Source organism: Carcharhinus amblyrhynchos, chromosome 19, assembly GCF_965287045.1.
Source record: "Carcharhinus amblyrhynchos chromosome 19, sCarAmb.v2.hapA, whole genome shotgun sequence".
NCBI classification, from domain to species: Eukaryota; Metazoa; Chordata; class Chondrichthyes; order Carcharhiniformes; family Carcharhinidae; genus Carcharhinus; species Carcharhinus amblyrhynchos.
Window position 1 is genome coordinate 6,215,158 of NC_137342.1, and position 17,813 is coordinate 6,232,970.

Genomic DNA, 17,813 nt, shown 5'->3' on the forward strand with positions numbered 1-17,813 from the left:
AGCTGGAGACCTGTGACCAATGGTGTGCCTCAGGGATTGGTGCTGGGTCCACTATTATTTGTCATTTATATTAATGATTTGGATGAGAATATAGGAGACATGGTTTGTAAGTTCACAGATGACACCAAGATTGGTGGTATACTGGACAGTGAAGAAGGTTATCTCCGATTGCAATGGGATCTTGATCAATTGGGCCAGTGGGCTGACAAATGACAGATGGAGTTTAATTTAGATAAATGCGAGGTGATGCATTTTGGTAGATTGCACCAGGGCAGGACTTACTCAGTTAATGGTAGGGCGCTTGGGAGAGTTACAGAACAGAGGTCTAGAGGTACAGGTTCATAGCTCATTGAAAGTGGAGTTATGGATGGACAGAGTGGTGAGGCATTCGGTATGCTTGGTCTCATTGGTCAGAACATCGAATACAGGAGTTGGGGCGTCTTGCTGAAGTTGTACAAGACATTGGTAAAGCCACATTTAGAATACTGTGTACAGTTCTGGTTACATAATATACACAAGATATATTATTAAACTAGAAAAAGTGCAGAAAAGATTTATTAGGATGCTACCGGGACTTGATGGTTTGAATTATAAGGAGAGGCTGGATAGACTGAAACTTTTTCTCTGGAACGTAGGAGGCTGAGGGATGATCTTATAGAGGTCTATAAAATAATGAGGGGCATAAATCAGCTAGATAGTCAATATCTTTTCCCAAAGATAGGGGAGTCTAAAACTAGAAGGTATAGATTTAAGGTGAGAAGGGAGAGATACAAAAGAGTCCAGAAGGACAATTTTTTTCACACAAGGGATAGTGAGTGTCTGGAACAAGCTGCCAGAGGTAGTAGTAGGTAGTAAAGCATTTAGACAGTTACATGAGTAAGATGAATATAGAAGGATATGGGTCAAATACAGGCAATTGGGACTAGCTTAGGGGTTTAAAAAGAAGGGCAGCATGGACAAGTTGGGCCAAAGGGCCTGTTTCCATGTTGTTAAACTCTGTGTCTCTAATAGGACACTTGCATTAACTTTCAGTAGCCCTTTAACTTTATTCATCATAGTCCAGGTTCTGTATACTCAGAATTCACAAATAAGGGTAAATCTGGCTTTAAAGCATCGCTCCTAACATGGCACCTTTAGATTCCGGGAGCAATGCATCCTTAATTCTCATAATGTTCATGAGATCCAAATAAGATGAGTGCTGATATATCAAGAGGTTGTGAGGCCGGAAGAGATTACAGAGATGGGGAGGGCTCAAATCATGGAGGTATTTAAAAACAAGGGTGAGAATGTTAAAATGAAGGTGTTGTTTGACCAGGAGTCAGTGTGGGTCGGTAAGCACTGGGGTCCAAGGTGAACGGGATATAGTGTGGGTTAAGATGTGGGCAGCAGAGTTTTGCAGTTTTTAAGTTTATTTATTAGTGTCACGATAAGGCTTACATTAACACTCCGGCACCTGTTGGGTACATTGAGGGAGAATTTAGCAGGGCCAGTGCACCTAAACAAGTACTTCAGAGCGTAGGAGGAAACTGGAGCACCAGAAGGAAACCCACTCGGGTTTCGGGACACAGGGAGAACGTGCAGACTCTGCACAGACAGTGACCCAAGCCGCGAATTGAACCCGGGTCCCTGGCTCTGAGAGGCAGTGATGCTAACCACTGTGTCATCACGACCTCTAGCATGAAGATCTGTTTCCTCCTGAATTATTATAAGATTATCTTGTGAACTATCATGATACTATTCTAATAAACATACGTAATTGTAGTTTTGTCACTGTCAAATCATCTTTATAAAAGGTAACCACTTCACTACAATTTTGCAGAGTGCAATAAGCACCAGTTCCAAAGAGGACATGGATATCAAAAGCAGAGCATCAAGTATGGATATAATTAAAGAAGAAGCAGAAAAGAGCTTGCTGAGTACAGTACCCACTGAAGGTGAAACAGCCATGTACAGTTTTCATTAGTTTTGAGAAACGATTGAATGCATTTTTTTTAGAAGGTTTAGAAAATCAAAATGCTGTTTGGGGCAGCGATGTTTATTTATTGGGTCGCAAGTAGGCTTACATTAACACTGCAATGAAGTTATTGTGAAAATACCCTAGTCACCACACTCCGGTGCCTGCTCGGGTACACGGAGGGAGAATTTAGCGTGGCCAATGCACTTAACCAGCACGTCTTTCGGACTGCGGGAGGAAACCGAGGCACCCGGGGGAAACCCATAAAGACATGGAGAGAACATGCACTGACCCAAGCTGGGAATTTATCGGTGTCCCCGATGCTGTGAGGCAGCAGTGTTAACCACTGTGCCACCGTGCCGCCCCCAATGGAATGGTGGAATGCTTAATTAAAATATTCAAGACTGAGAACAATAGTCTTTTTGTTGTGTGATGAGAAAATCAATGATGGGCCAATTGCATCTCAACTCCATTTTCCAGTCATGATTTGGAATTTGAAGTGTCGCACAACTGATAATGTTACCAATAAACTGGTAGTTTTCTGAAAATATGTATATATTGTATTATATAAATGGGTGTTTTTCTGGTTGGCGATCAGTGACTAGTGATGTGCCTCAGGGATCAGTGTTGGGACTGCAATTGTTTACAATTTACATAGATGATTTGGAGTTGGGGACCAAGTAGTGTATCAAAATCCACAGTTGACACTAAGGTGAATGGAGCAAAGTACTCAGAGGACACTGAAAGTCTGCAAAGGGATAGTTTAAGTGAGTGGGCGAGGGTTTGGCAGATGAAGTACAATGTTGTAAATGTGAGTTCATCCATTTTGGCAGGAATAGCTTTGACCTACTCTTGCCCACCCCATCCAACAGGAACCTCACCCTTGATTAACCTGCCCCTCACTGTCTCTTTGCATCTCCACCAGTGAGCTGGCAGCCATTTCCAGAGGCCCATCATCTAATGGAGGCTCAGTGGTTACCTGGTCTCCAGTAGCTTTCTGAGTGCTGGAGATCTGGATGTCTCTGCCTCCAACTGCTACAGGGACGTGTCTGAAAGCCGTTCTCCTGAAAATGTGCCGGAGTCTGAACTTGCCTCACTGAGGTGTGCATCTCTGTGCTGGTGGAGAGGGCAGGTGAGCACTGTAATCATTCATCCTGAATCCCCTCATCCTCAGACATTCTCAGGAGGCTCAGAGAGGTGCCGCTGGTAGGTCTGCTGGTACCTACAAAAGACAAAAGGACAGTTTTATTGAACTGAAGCTAATTCAGAATACACTGCACTCATTGGATTGGGGTGAAGCAGTGGAGCTGAGATCCCAGCTCGGCTGTTGTGGGAAGCCAAGCCCAGTATCACCCCAGGAATGATCCCAGTCTTCACAGGTGAGCTCTGCAGTGGCCTCTTCAAACTTGATGATGTCGATGATCACTGTCATCCCTCCCTTGGTCTGGGATTGCTGCATGCAAGTTTGGCAAAACAAAACAAAGAAATGTGTGATCAGATGGGACGGAGCAGAGGTTGGGTGGAATGCATGTCCATTGTGTGTGTGCCCTACCAAGGAGGATCAGAGATTGGAGTGTGGGCAACAAGACAGATGTGATGGTGCTGTTTTGAAAGTCTTGTTGAGAGAGTAAGTGTTGATATGTTCCTCCATATGTTAATGGATGTGTGAAATCCATGAAGAAAGTAGGTACTTGAGTACATGCTGAGAGCTTGATGTTAGAGAGAACTGAGAGAAGACTTACTCTGGTGGAGCAGATAAGATCATTCACCTGCATTTTGGATGGCAGTTCACAGATGGGTGATAGCTGTGCTGACCTCCTGGGCAGGAGAGGTGAGGTTAGTGTGCTTCTTTGAGTCATCTCTGGGGTGGAGGCCATATTGGTGTGCCTGGGCCATCTGAATCAGGGCCTCAACGACACTGGCATTGAAAGCTGATTCTGCCCTCTTCTCGAGACTGCTAGCCTTTTCCCTCTGGGTTCTGGACGTGTTGGAGAGCCTGGTGAAGACAGGTGGGTTGGAGAGAGAGTGACATGAGCGTGCTGAGCTGGTATTTAAATACTGCACTGGGACCTTCGAATACACCAGCTGAGTCCAAGTGGATGAATCAGCTGCAGTCCCACCAGGATAGTTGGAAGGGAGCTCACTTCTGCACGATTAATAAGGTTTTAAATACAAAATCTGGCATAGGATCCTACTATTCTGGTCAGTGGGGCAGGCACACTGAGCTGCACATCATTTCAAAATGGGAGACATCCACCCTTTGTCTTAAGATAAACATATTCAATTCCTCATGTCTTTTGATAGCTACACAATGTTTTGATTTGATTTATTATTGTCACATGTATTAGCATACAGTGAAAAGCGTTGTTTCTTGCGCACTATACAGACAAAGCATACCATCCATAGAGAAGGAAACGAGAGAGTGCAGAACGTAGCATTATAGTTATAGCTACGGTATAGGGAAAGATCAACTTAATGCAAGGTAGATCCACTCAAAAGTCTGATGGCAGCAGGGAAGAAGCTGTTCTTGAGTTAGTTGGTCCGTGACCTCAGACTTCTGTGTTGTTTCCCTGACGGAAGAAAGTGGAAGAGAGAATGTGGGGTCCTTAATTATATTGGCTGCTTTGCCGAGGCAATGGGAAGTATAGACAGAGTCAATGGATGGGATACTGGTTTGCGTGATGGATTGGGCTACATTCACGACCTTTTATAATTTCTCGCGGTCTTGGGCATAGCAGGAGCCATACCAAGGTGTGATACAACCAGAAAGAATGCTTTCTATGATGCATCTGTAAAAGTTGGTGAGAGTCATAGCTGACATGCCAAATTTCCTTAGTTTTCTGAAGAAATTGGAGGCGTTGGTGGGCTTTCTTAACTATGGCATCAGAGTGGAGAAACCAGGACAGATTGTTGATGATCTGGACACCTAAAAACCTTAAGCTCTCAACCCTTTGTCCCTTTTGATGTAGACAGGAGCATGTTCTCCTCAATGCTTCCTGAAGTCGATGAGAATCTCCTCTGTTTTGTTGAGAGAGAGATTATCGTTGCCACACCAGTTCACCAGATTCTCTATCTCATTCCTGTACTCTGTCTCATCATTGTTTGAGATCTGACCCACTACGGTGGTGTCGTGCAATTAACTCCTTTGTTGCCGTTTGTTAGAAGTATACAAAAAGCAGTCTTCATTAGTGCATCTCTGGAGAGCTTTCATTGAACTGATGTCAAGATGTCTGCCTCTGGCATGGGCAAAGACTATGGGATGTCTGAGGTGTCAATCAGACAGGTTCCATTTCAAAATCCAAACGTCCCCCCTTTCATATTGAACTAAAGATACAAACACTGTTAGATAGTTTTTGAATACACAGTGCAGATCATCTGACTCTCAATGGCCATCTTTGCAGTAGCATAAAGTTCCTTCGAAAAGAAAACACAAGTTAACTTCATAGAGTCCACCATGAATAAAATATGTACCTTAAAAGTTAGTAACATGATATATCTTTTGTGGGCATAACAATAGCCAAACTGAAGAAGGGATACCAAGAACTAAGTCAAAGATGAGTGAGTCAAGGAGGATCTTGTAGAAGGATAGGGAGATGAAGAGATTTCTATCAGCAGCTGTATGTGTTTGGTAGAATCTTCCTGTTGTGTGTGGACAAGTTTGTAGGCAGGGCTAAGAGGAATTTCATAGAAGCTGGTGAATGTGCCGACACAGTGCTGAATCCTGGAGATCCTCCCGGATTGAGTCCTCAGCTGCAGATTAAGGTAGCTTCCTGGATGTTAATGATTTGGTTGGTGGTGGGTGTTCCTGGAATAGAGGGTAGTTTGGGCTGAGGAGAATAATGCCTCGTTGTGTTTGGTATGGTCCAGCTCGGTCTAAGCAGTTGAGCCCCTGGTACGTTCAAGTCTATGCCACTTGCACTAGAGGGAGGTAAGAGTGCTGTCATGCCAAGCAATGCCTGAAAAGACAACGCTGTTGTCGGTCACAGCTTGATTTAATTTGTGTTTTTTTTCGTACATCCAGAAAGTCTACTACCGGATGCTGGAGTTTGGCATATTGTTGACTTTAGTCAGTATACACCAGTGGGCGGAGTTTATTATTTTGATGTGCTGAAGTTGCCACCTCAACCCAAGTTCGTTAAAGGGTGGAGAATTGTCCAGGTAAAAGCTTTGGTCACTTTCATAATGCAGTACCTGAATGCTGTTTAAACAATTTTTTTTATTGCAAGTGACATAGTCAGCATATGCAATAGTGATACTTGGTGATATCTGGCAGAAACAATTGTGTTTAAAGAATGAATCAGTGGGGGAGTGTTTGGAGGGAAAGAATATGTTCTTGTGGTGTCACGTGTAATAAAATTGTAAATATATTAATAAAGAGTGTGTTTCTGATTTTTGCTACGCAAAGTGGTAAACTCAAACTTTTCCAACATTCAATTCTTCTCACAAAGAAGGAAAGTCAAAGAATCGGAGCTGCAAGAATTTCACGTCTCCATTTTAAAATTCGAGTGCATCATCACAGCAAGTGCTTCCCAATCTATTTTTCCATATTTTAATACACAAAAGTTAACGCAACTCCAGATACCAACAAAAACAAACAGCAATAAAGCAGCATTGTAAAATTCAGTATATAACTATTAAAGTTTGTCCTATTATAGATTAACATATCAAATGAATATGAAAATCTGTTTGTAAAGCTATTTGTAAAAAAGAGTTTATTGTTTTATGTATTCATTAACCCATTACTTCACCTGAGCCACCACTGCTCATGGACTTTGACCAGAAAGCAACGGAAACACAGCAGGGAGTCGTGAGCTGGCTGAATTTGGCATCTATCTCATTCCACAAAGCCAGGGTGACAGACGTGGGCTTAGACATGCCACAGTTAGCAAGTGCAATCCTGAGGCTGAGCTTTAGAGCATCATTATTGGCCACAGGCTGGAGCCCGTGGCCAGAGGAGAGAAAGCAAGACAAGGGCAGGACACCATCTGGGCCTCAGTGCTAGTGCAGGGCACAGTCTCTGAGGAGTGGGAGTTTGCAACCCAACTCACTGTTCAGTGACACCGCTTGGGCTTGTAAACACAGTTTAGGAAACACTGGTCTGAGCTAAAACTTCAGTGCTGCATCAAATGCCGCATTGTTGGAGAGGATGTCTTTCAGTTGAGGTTAAACCGGGGCTTTGTGGTTATAGGAAATCCTTTGCCACTTTTCAAGAGCAGTAAGTACACTCAGCACGCTGGACAACATTACTCTCTCGATCAACAGCAATCAAAAATAGGTGACGTGAATTGATTCAGTAATGTAAAGAAGACACCCTGCTTCCCAGTTTTCAATGGACAGGTCAAGCCAAGAAATAGGCAAATGAGGCATTATTCTCGAAGTGCTTTAATAAGCTGGGTTAGAGTGAACATTGACAAAATAATCATTTCACTTGTTATGGTAATTTGTTGGAGGATGAAAAGTTTTGGTTTAGGGATGGTATCAGTTTTCTTTCTAACCAGCTCTTTCCAGATTTTTAGATGGTTACCAAAAAGGGGAACGTTTAAACAGTTGTTACAAAGTTAACTTTGTAGCACAGTACAGAACGTATAACAGCAAGTGAATATGTGCAAGGTAGTGGCCAGAAGAAACAGATAAAGGAATGAAGTTGTATACGTATATATTTGTATATAGCATGTATACATGTCATCACTTGATGGCATTGCAGAGAAAGATGGGATTGGTTGACTGTGAGGTAAGATGGAATAGCTTTACAAGAATATTGTTGGTACACAAGGGCAGATCATGTAATTGGTGAATGCCGTGGAATGTCAGATATGAAGGCCTGAGGCCTATAATGCATCTCAGTTTTCAATAGACAATGAATGTAAAGGAATATGAGGGCAGTAGATGGACAACTGTTTACAGGTCCTGTGGACCAAGGGCAGATCTATTTATTGAACTTAAACCCATTGCAACTAAATTCATGGTAATTTAAAGTGATTGTGGCATCAGTTTGAGAAAGAAGCCTGAGTGAGGCTTCAAGTGACTGCAGGTGACTACAGCGAGTTGTCATTAATAGTGAATTACGCTGAGCACGGGTGCCTCAGTGTCCGAAATTCTGGCACAGTGTGATCCATCCTCCACACCCAACGGAATGGGGACAGTTGGTGGAAAATCATCACCCTGAACTGGGGACTGGGGCCAATTTGATGGACAGTCGTTGTTTCAAACAAAGGGTCCATTGAACCAACGTTAATGTTTGCAGAAACTTGAGTGACGTGACTGTGGATTTAACTTGCTTATGTTTTGCGTTCTGTGAATTTTTACACTGTTGATTCTGCCCTGATTGCAGAAATAGCTGCAAGTGGAAATATATGAAGTTTGTACAGAAGATCTAGACAGTAAAGAAAAACTCACCCAAAGAACTTTTCATCTGCTTTAAGCACATTCACTGTTTCATTTCGAGTTTGGGTCTTGGAGGGGTTTCTTGAGCGTTTGTTTGTGACTGTTATTTGTAAAGTATATTTCTGTTTACTTACATCTCAGGCTCTACTTAGAACATAGAACACTACAGCACAAACAGGCCCTTCGGCCCACAAGTTGCGCCGATCACATCCGTACCTACCAAGCCATAGAACTATCTGTAACTCCCAATCCCATTAGATCCCATATACTTATCCAGAAGTCTTTTAAAAGATTCCAGCGAGTTCGCCTCTACCACCACCGACAGCAGCCGATTCCACTCACTCACTACCCTCTGAGTGAAAAACTTACCCCTGACATCTCCTCTGTACTTGCTTCCCAGCACCTTAAACCTGTGTCCTCTCGTAGCAACCATTTCAGACCTGGGAAATAGCCTCCGAGAATCCACCCTATCTATTCCTCTCAACATTTTATAAACCTCTATCAGGTCGCCTCTCAACCTTTGTCTCTCCAGGGAGAAGAGACTTAGCTCCCTCAACCTGTCTTCATAAGGCATGCCTCCCAATCCAGGCAACATCCTTGTAAATCTCCTCTACACCCTCTCAATAGCTTCCATATCCTTCCTGTAGTGAGGCGACCAGAACTGCGCACAGTACTTGTTCCCACCAGATCTCAGTTACTTAATCATGTGTACATTATATCACAATTGCCGCGTAGTTATCTTTAATAAGGTGCTCCTGATGTTAACCCTTTACTCTATAGTCACTGAGTATTTTAGTGTACAAATAGTATGAGTGTAATGAATAAACATATTGTTCTATCCTCTTCAGCTAAAGGATACAGGATTGCTGACCTGCCCGTACCCACCAGAGCTCATCAAGGAAGACAGTTCCGTCACATCAGATGAAAAGGAAGGTGAAAACCTTCGGGTACCACCTGCTGGAATCACCATCAAGCTTCCTTCTAAAGCATTGTTCTTTGAACAACCCAAGCCTGTTCGATGGGATCCAGAAGGTAGCAAATTTACACAGCGTACAAGTTTATCAGTTTTTAAATAATGGGCAAATATACTGGACGGGTGCATCAGGCCGATCAGCATTTTATAGTTTGAGCCCTTATATAGAAATCTTAATCTTGTTGGTGTGAGTTGAGTTGGAATGTAAGGTTCAAATATGAAAGAAGAGTAAAGACATTAACATGCAGAACATAGAACATTACAGCGCAGTACAGGCCCGACCGGTGGAACCAATCTAATGACCCTCTAACCTAAACTATTCCAATATTATCCATATCCAATGACCATTTGAATGCCCTTAAAGTTGGTGAGTCCACAACTGCTGCAGGCAGGGCATTCCACGCCCTTACTACCCTCTGAGTTAGGAACCTATCTCTGACATCCATCCTATAATCATCACCCCTCAATTTAAAGCTATGTCCCCTCGTGTTAGCCATCTCCATCTGAGGAAAAATGCTCTCGCTGTCCACCATATCTAATCCTCTGATCATCTTGTATGCCTCACTTAGGTCACCTCTTAACCTTCTTCTCTCTAACGAAAACAACCTCAAGTCCCTCAGCCTCTCCTCATAAGACCTTCCCACCATACCAGGCAACATTCTGGTAAACCTCCTCTGCACCCTTTCCAATGCTTCCACATCCTTATAATGCGGTGACCAGAACTGTACACAATACTCCAAGTGCGGCCGCGCCAGAATTTTGTACAGCAGCAACATGATCTCACGGCTCCGAAATTCAATCCCTCTACCAATAAAAGCTAACACACCGTACACCTTTTTAACAACCTTATCAACCTGGGTGCCAACTTTCAGGAATCTATGCGCATGTACACCGAGATCCCTCTGCTCATCAACACTACCAAGAGTCCTTCCATTAGCCCAATACTCTGTAGTCCTGTTACTCCTTCCAAAGTGAATCACCTCACACTTTTTTGCATTAAACTCCATTTGCACCTCTCAGCCGAGCTCTGCAGCTTATCTATGTCCCGTATTTTATTTCTGTACCTTTTCTGATTAGTGGATTTACATCACTCCTGAAGTTGATCTTTTCAAACATTCTATTGATTAGGGACATTAAAAAAAACTTGATGCTTACTCCAATTAAATATGTATTTTCAAAGTCCAGAACCTCTGTTGATCTAGAGGAATATGCATCAGTCATTGAGGGGGGTGGGGGTTTGTGTGTGGGTGTGTGTCATCCACAGTGGGGCATCCCCTGGGGTTGTGTGTAGGTGTGAGTCGTCCACAGCATACCGTGCAGGGCTTTCCCTGGCTTCAGTAATCAGGCAGCCTATATAATTGAGAATGCCCTGCTGTAATGTTTTACCCACCTTCACAGCATCACTAAAGGATTTGTTGTGGTGGGATGCATTGAATGGTGGCCCTTCTGCGACACGCAGTAAACAAAGGGGATTCTGAATGATAGACAGCTCCACCCTAAACAAGAACAGAAGATGCCAGAAAAACTCGGCAGGTCTGCCAGTTTTCCCGACCCGCTCTGTTCTTGTTTGACATTCTAGCATCCGCACTATTTTGCTTATTTCATCCGGAACCACTTGTCACCATGGTGTACAACTGTTTATTCATGAAGAGAAATCTGGGTGTTCTGGATATCCAATGAATGATGTGGAGATGCCGGCGTTGGACTGGGGTAAAACAGAAAGAAATCCCACAACACCAAGTCCAAACAGGTTTGGACTTTAAGCTGGTGTTGTGGGATTTCTTTCTATCCAATGAATTACAGGCCAGTGAGTCTCACTTAATTGGTAGGGAAATTATCGGAAAGAATTCTGAGGGGCAGAATTAATCTCCGCTCGGAGAAACAAGGATTAATTAAGGATAGTCAGCATGGTTTCGTCAGGGGAAGATCATGCCGAACAAATTTGATTCAATCTTTTGAGTAGGCCGGCTGCGAGGGCAGTGCAGTTGATGTGGTCCATATGGACTTCAGTCAGGCTTTTGATAAGCTCCCACACGGGAGACTGATAGTAAGGGCTGATGGGATCCAGGGCAATTTGGCAAGTTGGATCCAAAATTGCTTTAGTGGCAGGAGGCAGAGAGTGATGATCGAAGGTTACTTTTGTGACTGGAAGCCTGTGTCCAGTGTTGTACCATAGGGATCTGGGCTGGGTCCCTTGCTGCTTGTAATGTACATTAACAATCTAGATGTGAATGTGGGAGGTATGATCAGTAAGCTTACAGATGACTTAAAATTGGTGGTGTGGTAAATAGCAAGGAGGCAAGCCTTATATTACAGGGCAGCATAGACGGGTTGGTCAGATGGGCAGAAGAGTGGCAAATCAACTTTAACCCTGAAAAGTGTGAGATGATGCAGTTTGGGAGGAATAACAAGACATGGAATACACATTGAATACTAGGACGCGAGGAAGTACAAGGACATGGTGATACAGTGGTTAGCACTGCTGCCTTACAATGCCAGGGACCCGAGTTCGATTCCTGGCGTGGGTTACTGTCTGTGCGGAGTCTGCACTTTCTCCCCATGTCTGGGTTTCCTTTGGCTGCTCCGGTTTCCTCCCACAGTCCAAAAGACGTGCTGGTTAGGTGTATTGCCCGTGCTAAATTCTCCCTTTGTTTACCGGAACACAGTGTGGCGACTGGGAATTTCACAGTAACTTCATTACAGTGTTAATGTAAACCTGCTTGTGACACTATTAAATAAAACTTAAAAAAAACTTAAAACCAGAAGGATCTTGGCATGTCTGTCCAAAGATACCTGAAGGTAGCAAGACAGGTAGGTAAGGTGATTAATAAGGCATATGGGATACTTGCCTTTATTAGCCAAAGCATAGAGTAGAAGAGCAGAGAGGTTATGATGCAGCTGTATAAAACACTCATTAGGCCACAGCTAGAGTACTGTGTACAGTTCTGGTGACCACACTTTAGGAAAGATATGATTGCACCAGAGAGGTTTCAGAGGAGATTCACCAGCAGGTTGCCTGGGCTGGAGCACTTCAGCTATGAAGAGGGGCTGGTTAGGCTGGGGTTGTTTTCCTTAGACCAGAGAAGGCTAAGGGGGGACCTCAGCGAGGTGTACAGAATTATGAGTGGTATGGATATGGTAGATAGGAAGACCCTTTCTCTTGAGTAGAAGGGTTAATAACCAGGGGTTAATCACCCCACACAGAGTCGAAATCCCTAGATTTTGTCCCCCCAGTGTCCTGTTTGTTGTTTGGGGAGCCAGTTTTGATGTATTAGCAGTGTGATTCTTTCTACATCACTTTGAGCACCTTCCCCACCAATGCCCATCCTCACCCAGAACCAGCCTCTGCCTTCTACGAAGCTTGCCTGCCACCCTGCTGCAATCCACAACCAACCTGAGTCCTCTGCCATCCTGCTGATCATCAGGACCTGACCCTAGTGTCCCACAGCCTAACTCACCTAGTTTAAAGGGCACTTTGCCCTTTATGTGCCCTCTCCCTGAAGCTGCAGCCACAGGGATGGCCTCAACTGGCAGTGAAGCTGCTTGGCCCTGGCATCCTGAGATCAGGCTTAGATGATGGCAACCTTTATTCGCTGCTTGCAGATGCTGCTTTACTACTCCCGCAGCCCAAAAACGTGCTTTTAGGCTGATTGGTGTTAATAAATTGTCCCTAAATTGGATCTCCCTTAATCTGGCGCGCATATAGTTCTCTAAATTTGCACCCCTTTATTGTGGAGTCCACGAGATGTAAACAAAAGTCATAGGTAGAAGGAGGATTGGAATGAGGCACTCACTGAGTGTTAAAATGGGCGGCGCGGGGTTGAAGGGCCTGTTTCCTGTGCTGTGTTGTTCTTTGTTCTTTGTTTGGGCAATATGCAATCCAGGGTCCACCATCAGCCAAAGCAGAGTCAGCTCCCACTTTTGACCTTGGTGGCATGACTTTGCCTTCAATGGCATGGTGGCGCAGTGGTTAGCACTGCTGCCTCACAGCTCCAGGGACCCATCAAATCCCAGTTTGGTCTATGTGGAGTGTTCATGTTCTCCCCATGTCTGCGTGGTTTTCCTCCCACAGCCCAAAGATGTGCAGGTGAGATTTATTAGCCGTGCCAAATTGCCTCTTAGTATCCCGGGATGCATAGTTTAGCGGGATTAGCCGGGTAAATATGTAGGGGATAGGGCCCGGATGGGATTGTTGTCAATGCAACTTGATGGGCCGAATGGACCTCTTCTGCAGTTTTGGGATTCTATGATACAATTCAATCTCAGCCTTAACCACTTGTTTCTAATTGAAGGTAAACAATGGAGGATGGATGGCATTCACAGCATCACATATGAAGCAGAGGAACAGATATTGTCCTTTAAGATGGACACATTCAACATTTTCACCCTGGTTCAGAGGTACCATGTCAATATGCCTTTCCGATCCTGGGAAATCAGACCTCTGTCTAAAGATGAAGCTATATTAACTGTTGTTGCTGCTTTCACCAAAGTGGAAATTCAAATCAAGGTATTTTTTTTTCCTGATTTTGTTGCAATTCAATGTTGGCTATGAGTCAGTACTAAACCAGCAATTCCGGAGGTCAGAAGGTATATTGAATTCAATATATTTGGACAGCATGTGGGTTGCTTCCAAAAAAGAGACAACGGAGGCTACTGGATTGCTTTAAAAACACAACTGGTTGCGCAATATCATTACTAGAGAAGGAAATCTAAAAGCCCTACTTGGTCTGACATTCACACAGCTTGTTTCAAGGCTACCAGAAATCATAAAACAGAATGGTATTATATGCTCTTGATATAGTTGTCATCTTGTAATACTTCCACAGCAGGGAATATTAACACCATTAGTATTTCATTGTATGGATGTATGTTGAGTATTAGAGAAACTTGTCAGTACTGGTTTATCAATGGTTGTAAAGTTTATTAAGTATAAGTAAACCATGGTAACATAAAGTTAGCGTAAGTGAAGTAGTTCTGAAATTACAGGGCAACTCAGTCATTGAAATGTGTGTCCTGTAGTCGTGGATACTACCAGTGACTGAGATAACCACATGTGCAGGGAGTGTCACCAGCTGCAAAAAAACTCTGGATTTTTGAGCAGCAGCTGGAGTCGCTGTCATGCACCCACGGGGCTGAGAGCTATGTGGATAGTATATTCAGAGGGGTGGTTACTCTGCAGACTAGGAGCGTGGAAGCAGATGGGAAAGGCTGCACGTCAGGCATTCCGAGAGAGCTAGGCGAGTAGTGCAAGAGTCCGGAGATCCCGCTCGTTAACGGTTTTCCGTTTCGGATGCTGGTGAGGGTGCTGGTTCCTTGCAGGAGTGCAGTCAGAGCTAAGTTTGTGACACCATGGGCAGCCCAGCTCTACAGGACAGGAGGAAGCAGTGATGAGAAGGGATCAATTCGTTAGAGGAACAGGCAGGCATTTCTGTGGCCGTAGATGTGACTCCAGAATGGCATGTTGCCTTCCTGTTGCCAGGGTCACCGAGACTCTGGGGGTTGTTGAACAATGACTTAGGTAGGAAAGGGGGATGAGGTTCTGAAAACAGATTTTGGGGGATTAGACAGGAGATTGAAAAGCAGGACCTCTAAAGCAGTAATCTCAGGATTATTACCAGTCCCACATGCTGGTGAACGTAGAAACAGGAGAATTGAGTGATTGAACACATGACTGGAGAACTGGTGTAGGAGGGAAGCCATCAGATTTCTGATTGGAACTGGTTCGGGGGCAAGTAAAAGATATACGGGCTGCATCTTAGCAAAACCTGTATTAATATCTTCACAGACAGATTCACTAGCTCTGTTGGGCAGGGTTTAAACTAGATTGGTAGCGGGGTGGGCAATGCAAAACTGGTGAAAGGAAGTAAAAATATAACAAGCAAAAATGGAAGACAGGCATAGCATAGGCATACATCAAATAGGGAAAGTCTAATGTTAAAAAGGCAGAATTAAAGACATTCCAGCTGGTCGCATGTAGCATTTGCAAAAAGGTTGATGATTCCAATGACCAAAGCGAGGTAAATGGGTATGATTTAATTACTGTTACGGAGATGTGGCTACAGGGTGACCAAGATTGGGAACTAAAAATGCAAGGATATTTGTCGTTTAGGAGGGATAGGCAAATGGGAAAGGAAGTGGGATAGTGCTGGTAATAAGGGGTGGAATCAGTACATTAGTACTTCAATCTTAGATTGAAGAAGCCAATAAACAGGAAGGGACAGCAAACATTGAAGGTGTTCATTTACAGGCCACCAAATCGTAGTGTTAATGATGGTCGTGATATAAATCAGAAAATTAGAGATGCTTGTAACATGGGTAATTCAGTAATAATGGGTAACTTCAATTTATGTTGTGGAGATGCCGGTGTTGGACTGGGGTAAACACAGTAAGAAGTCTCACAACACTAGGTTAAAGTCCAACAGGTTTATTTGGTTACAAACACCACGAGCTTTCGGAGCGCTGCGCCTTCAATTTACATGCAGACTGGAACAACCAAATCAGCACTAATGCTGTGGGGGAGGAATTTCTGGAACAGTATGTTGAGGAGCCAACTTAGGATCAGGATATTTGGATTTAGTGATGTGTAGTGAGAAAGGGGTAATGAACAACCTTGCTGTAAAAGAGTCTTTGGGAAAAAGAATAATATGATAGAATTTCATATTAAGTTTGAATGCAATGTAGTTCATCCTGAAACTCACCACTTAAATCTGAAGTAAGAAAACTATAAAGGCATGGGGGGGCAAGTTGATGATAATGACTCTGGAAAATAGATTAAAAGATTTGTTTGTAGACAGGCAATGGCTAGTACTTAAGGAAACACTGCACGGTCTATAACAGATATATATTCCTCTAAGGCACAAGTACCCAAAGAGAAAAATGAATCAACTGTGGCTAATAAAAAGTGTTAAATTTTGCATTAGATCAAAGGAAGTGGCTTATAAGAATCCCAGCAAATGTGATAAGCTTGAGGAGTGGGAGCAATTTAGAACCCAAAGGAGAACCAAGAAATTGTTTAAAAACGGGAAAGGAGAACAAGAATGTGAACCAAGGAGGAACATAAAGACAGACTATGAAAGCTTCTTTAGATATACGAAAAGGAAAAGATTCGGTAGAACATGCCCGTTTCATGTGGGGGACAGGAAAATCTACGTAGTGGAGAGCAAGGAAGTGGCGGACAAACTAAACAGTTACTTTGCACCTTCATGGAAGAAGATACAGAAAATCTCCCAGATACACTAGGCTACCAAGGGACTTGTGAAACCGAGGAACTGGAAGAAATGGGTATTAGTAGAGGTAGTATTTGAAAAAGTTAACTGGACTGATGGTTGATAAACACCCTGGACCCAATGAGCTTCATCCTAAAGGGGGTGGCTAGAGAGATTGTGGATACACTGGGGGTGGATTTCTTTCAAAATTCTGTAGATTCTAGAAATGTTGTTGCAGACTGGAAATTAGTCCTTTTATTAATATTTTGAATCTTTTTGATAAGATATTTTTGTCTGTTAGTTTCCAGTCAAATTTGCATCATTAAAATTATTGTAGAAAGGGCTGTTCCTGAAATGAGGTGTTATGAGTAAATTGTGATGGTTAAGAATGACTGTGTTTGTATAATAGTGCTTCCTATGAAACATTCCACAATTCAATGACACTTAGCTGGAGATTTTACATTCTTGGCATTGTGCCTTTTCTAGTTTTAAGAAATGTATATTTTTTTTTAATGGGTAAATGTTCTCCAAACACAATGGTCAGGGCCACCTCCTCCTCTCACATAACCTATTTTTAACCAGGATGTTTTATCTTTGACTTTTTCTAAATGTAAGAACTCTTTTTTTTCAGAGCTTTCCCCTGCTCATTCCCCAACCCAGATAACAATCTTGGTACAGTCCCAATCCCAGATAACAATCTCAGTACATTGAGAAAGCCAGCCACGACAAAAGGTGACTGACTTATTTAAGGAAATTGTTCTTCTTCAAACAAAGGATGTAATAAAGTGGAATTCTAAAAATATTTTAACAAAACCTTCTGCAGGGAAACGTAGTTCAGTCTCGTGACTTTGGATGTGAGCGTGAGGGAACACTTTGGATCCAGTGATCATAATGCCATTAGTTTCAACCTGATGATGGATAAGGATAGATCTGGTCCTCGGGTTGAAGTTCTGAACTGGAAAAAAGCCAAATTTGATGAAATGAGAAGGGATCTGGGAAGTGTGGATTGGCACAGGCTGTTCTCTGGTAAGGATGTAAATGGAAAGTGGGAGGCCTTCAAAGGAGAAATTTTGAGAGTGCAGAGTTTGTAGGTTCCTGTCAGGATTAAAGGCAAAGTAAATAGGGATAAGGAACCTTGGTTCTCGAGGGAGATTGTAACTCCGATCAAGAGGAAGAGAGAGTTGTACGAAATGTACAGGCAGCAAGGAACAGATCAGATGTTCGAGGAGTGTAAAAAAAAAATGCAAGAAGCTACTTAAGAGGGAACTCAGGAGGGCTAAAAGAAAGGGTGAGATTG

At 43.2% G+C, this 17,813-nt stretch overlaps 1 protein-coding gene across 5 annotated transcripts in view; it reads left to right on the top strand.

Moving 5' to 3' along the window:
- dnai7 (dynein axonemal intermediate chain 7) overlaps window positions 1-17,813 on the top strand; it is a 79,906-nt gene that overhangs the window by 48,867 nt on the left and 13,226 nt on the right. For all 5 annotated transcript variants that reach the window (XM_080207197.1, XM_080207199.1, XM_080207200.1 and 2 more), the window contains 4 exons: window positions 1,820-1,934; window positions 5,976-6,112; window positions 9,187-9,370; window positions 13,604-13,818. In XM_080207197.1, the coding sequence (XP_080063323.1) occupies window positions 1,820-1,934; window positions 5,976-6,112; window positions 9,187-9,370; window positions 13,604-13,818 (651 nt within the window). The remainder of the gene's footprint in view (window positions 1-1,819; window positions 1,935-5,975; window positions 6,113-9,186; window positions 9,371-13,603; window positions 13,819-17,813) is intronic.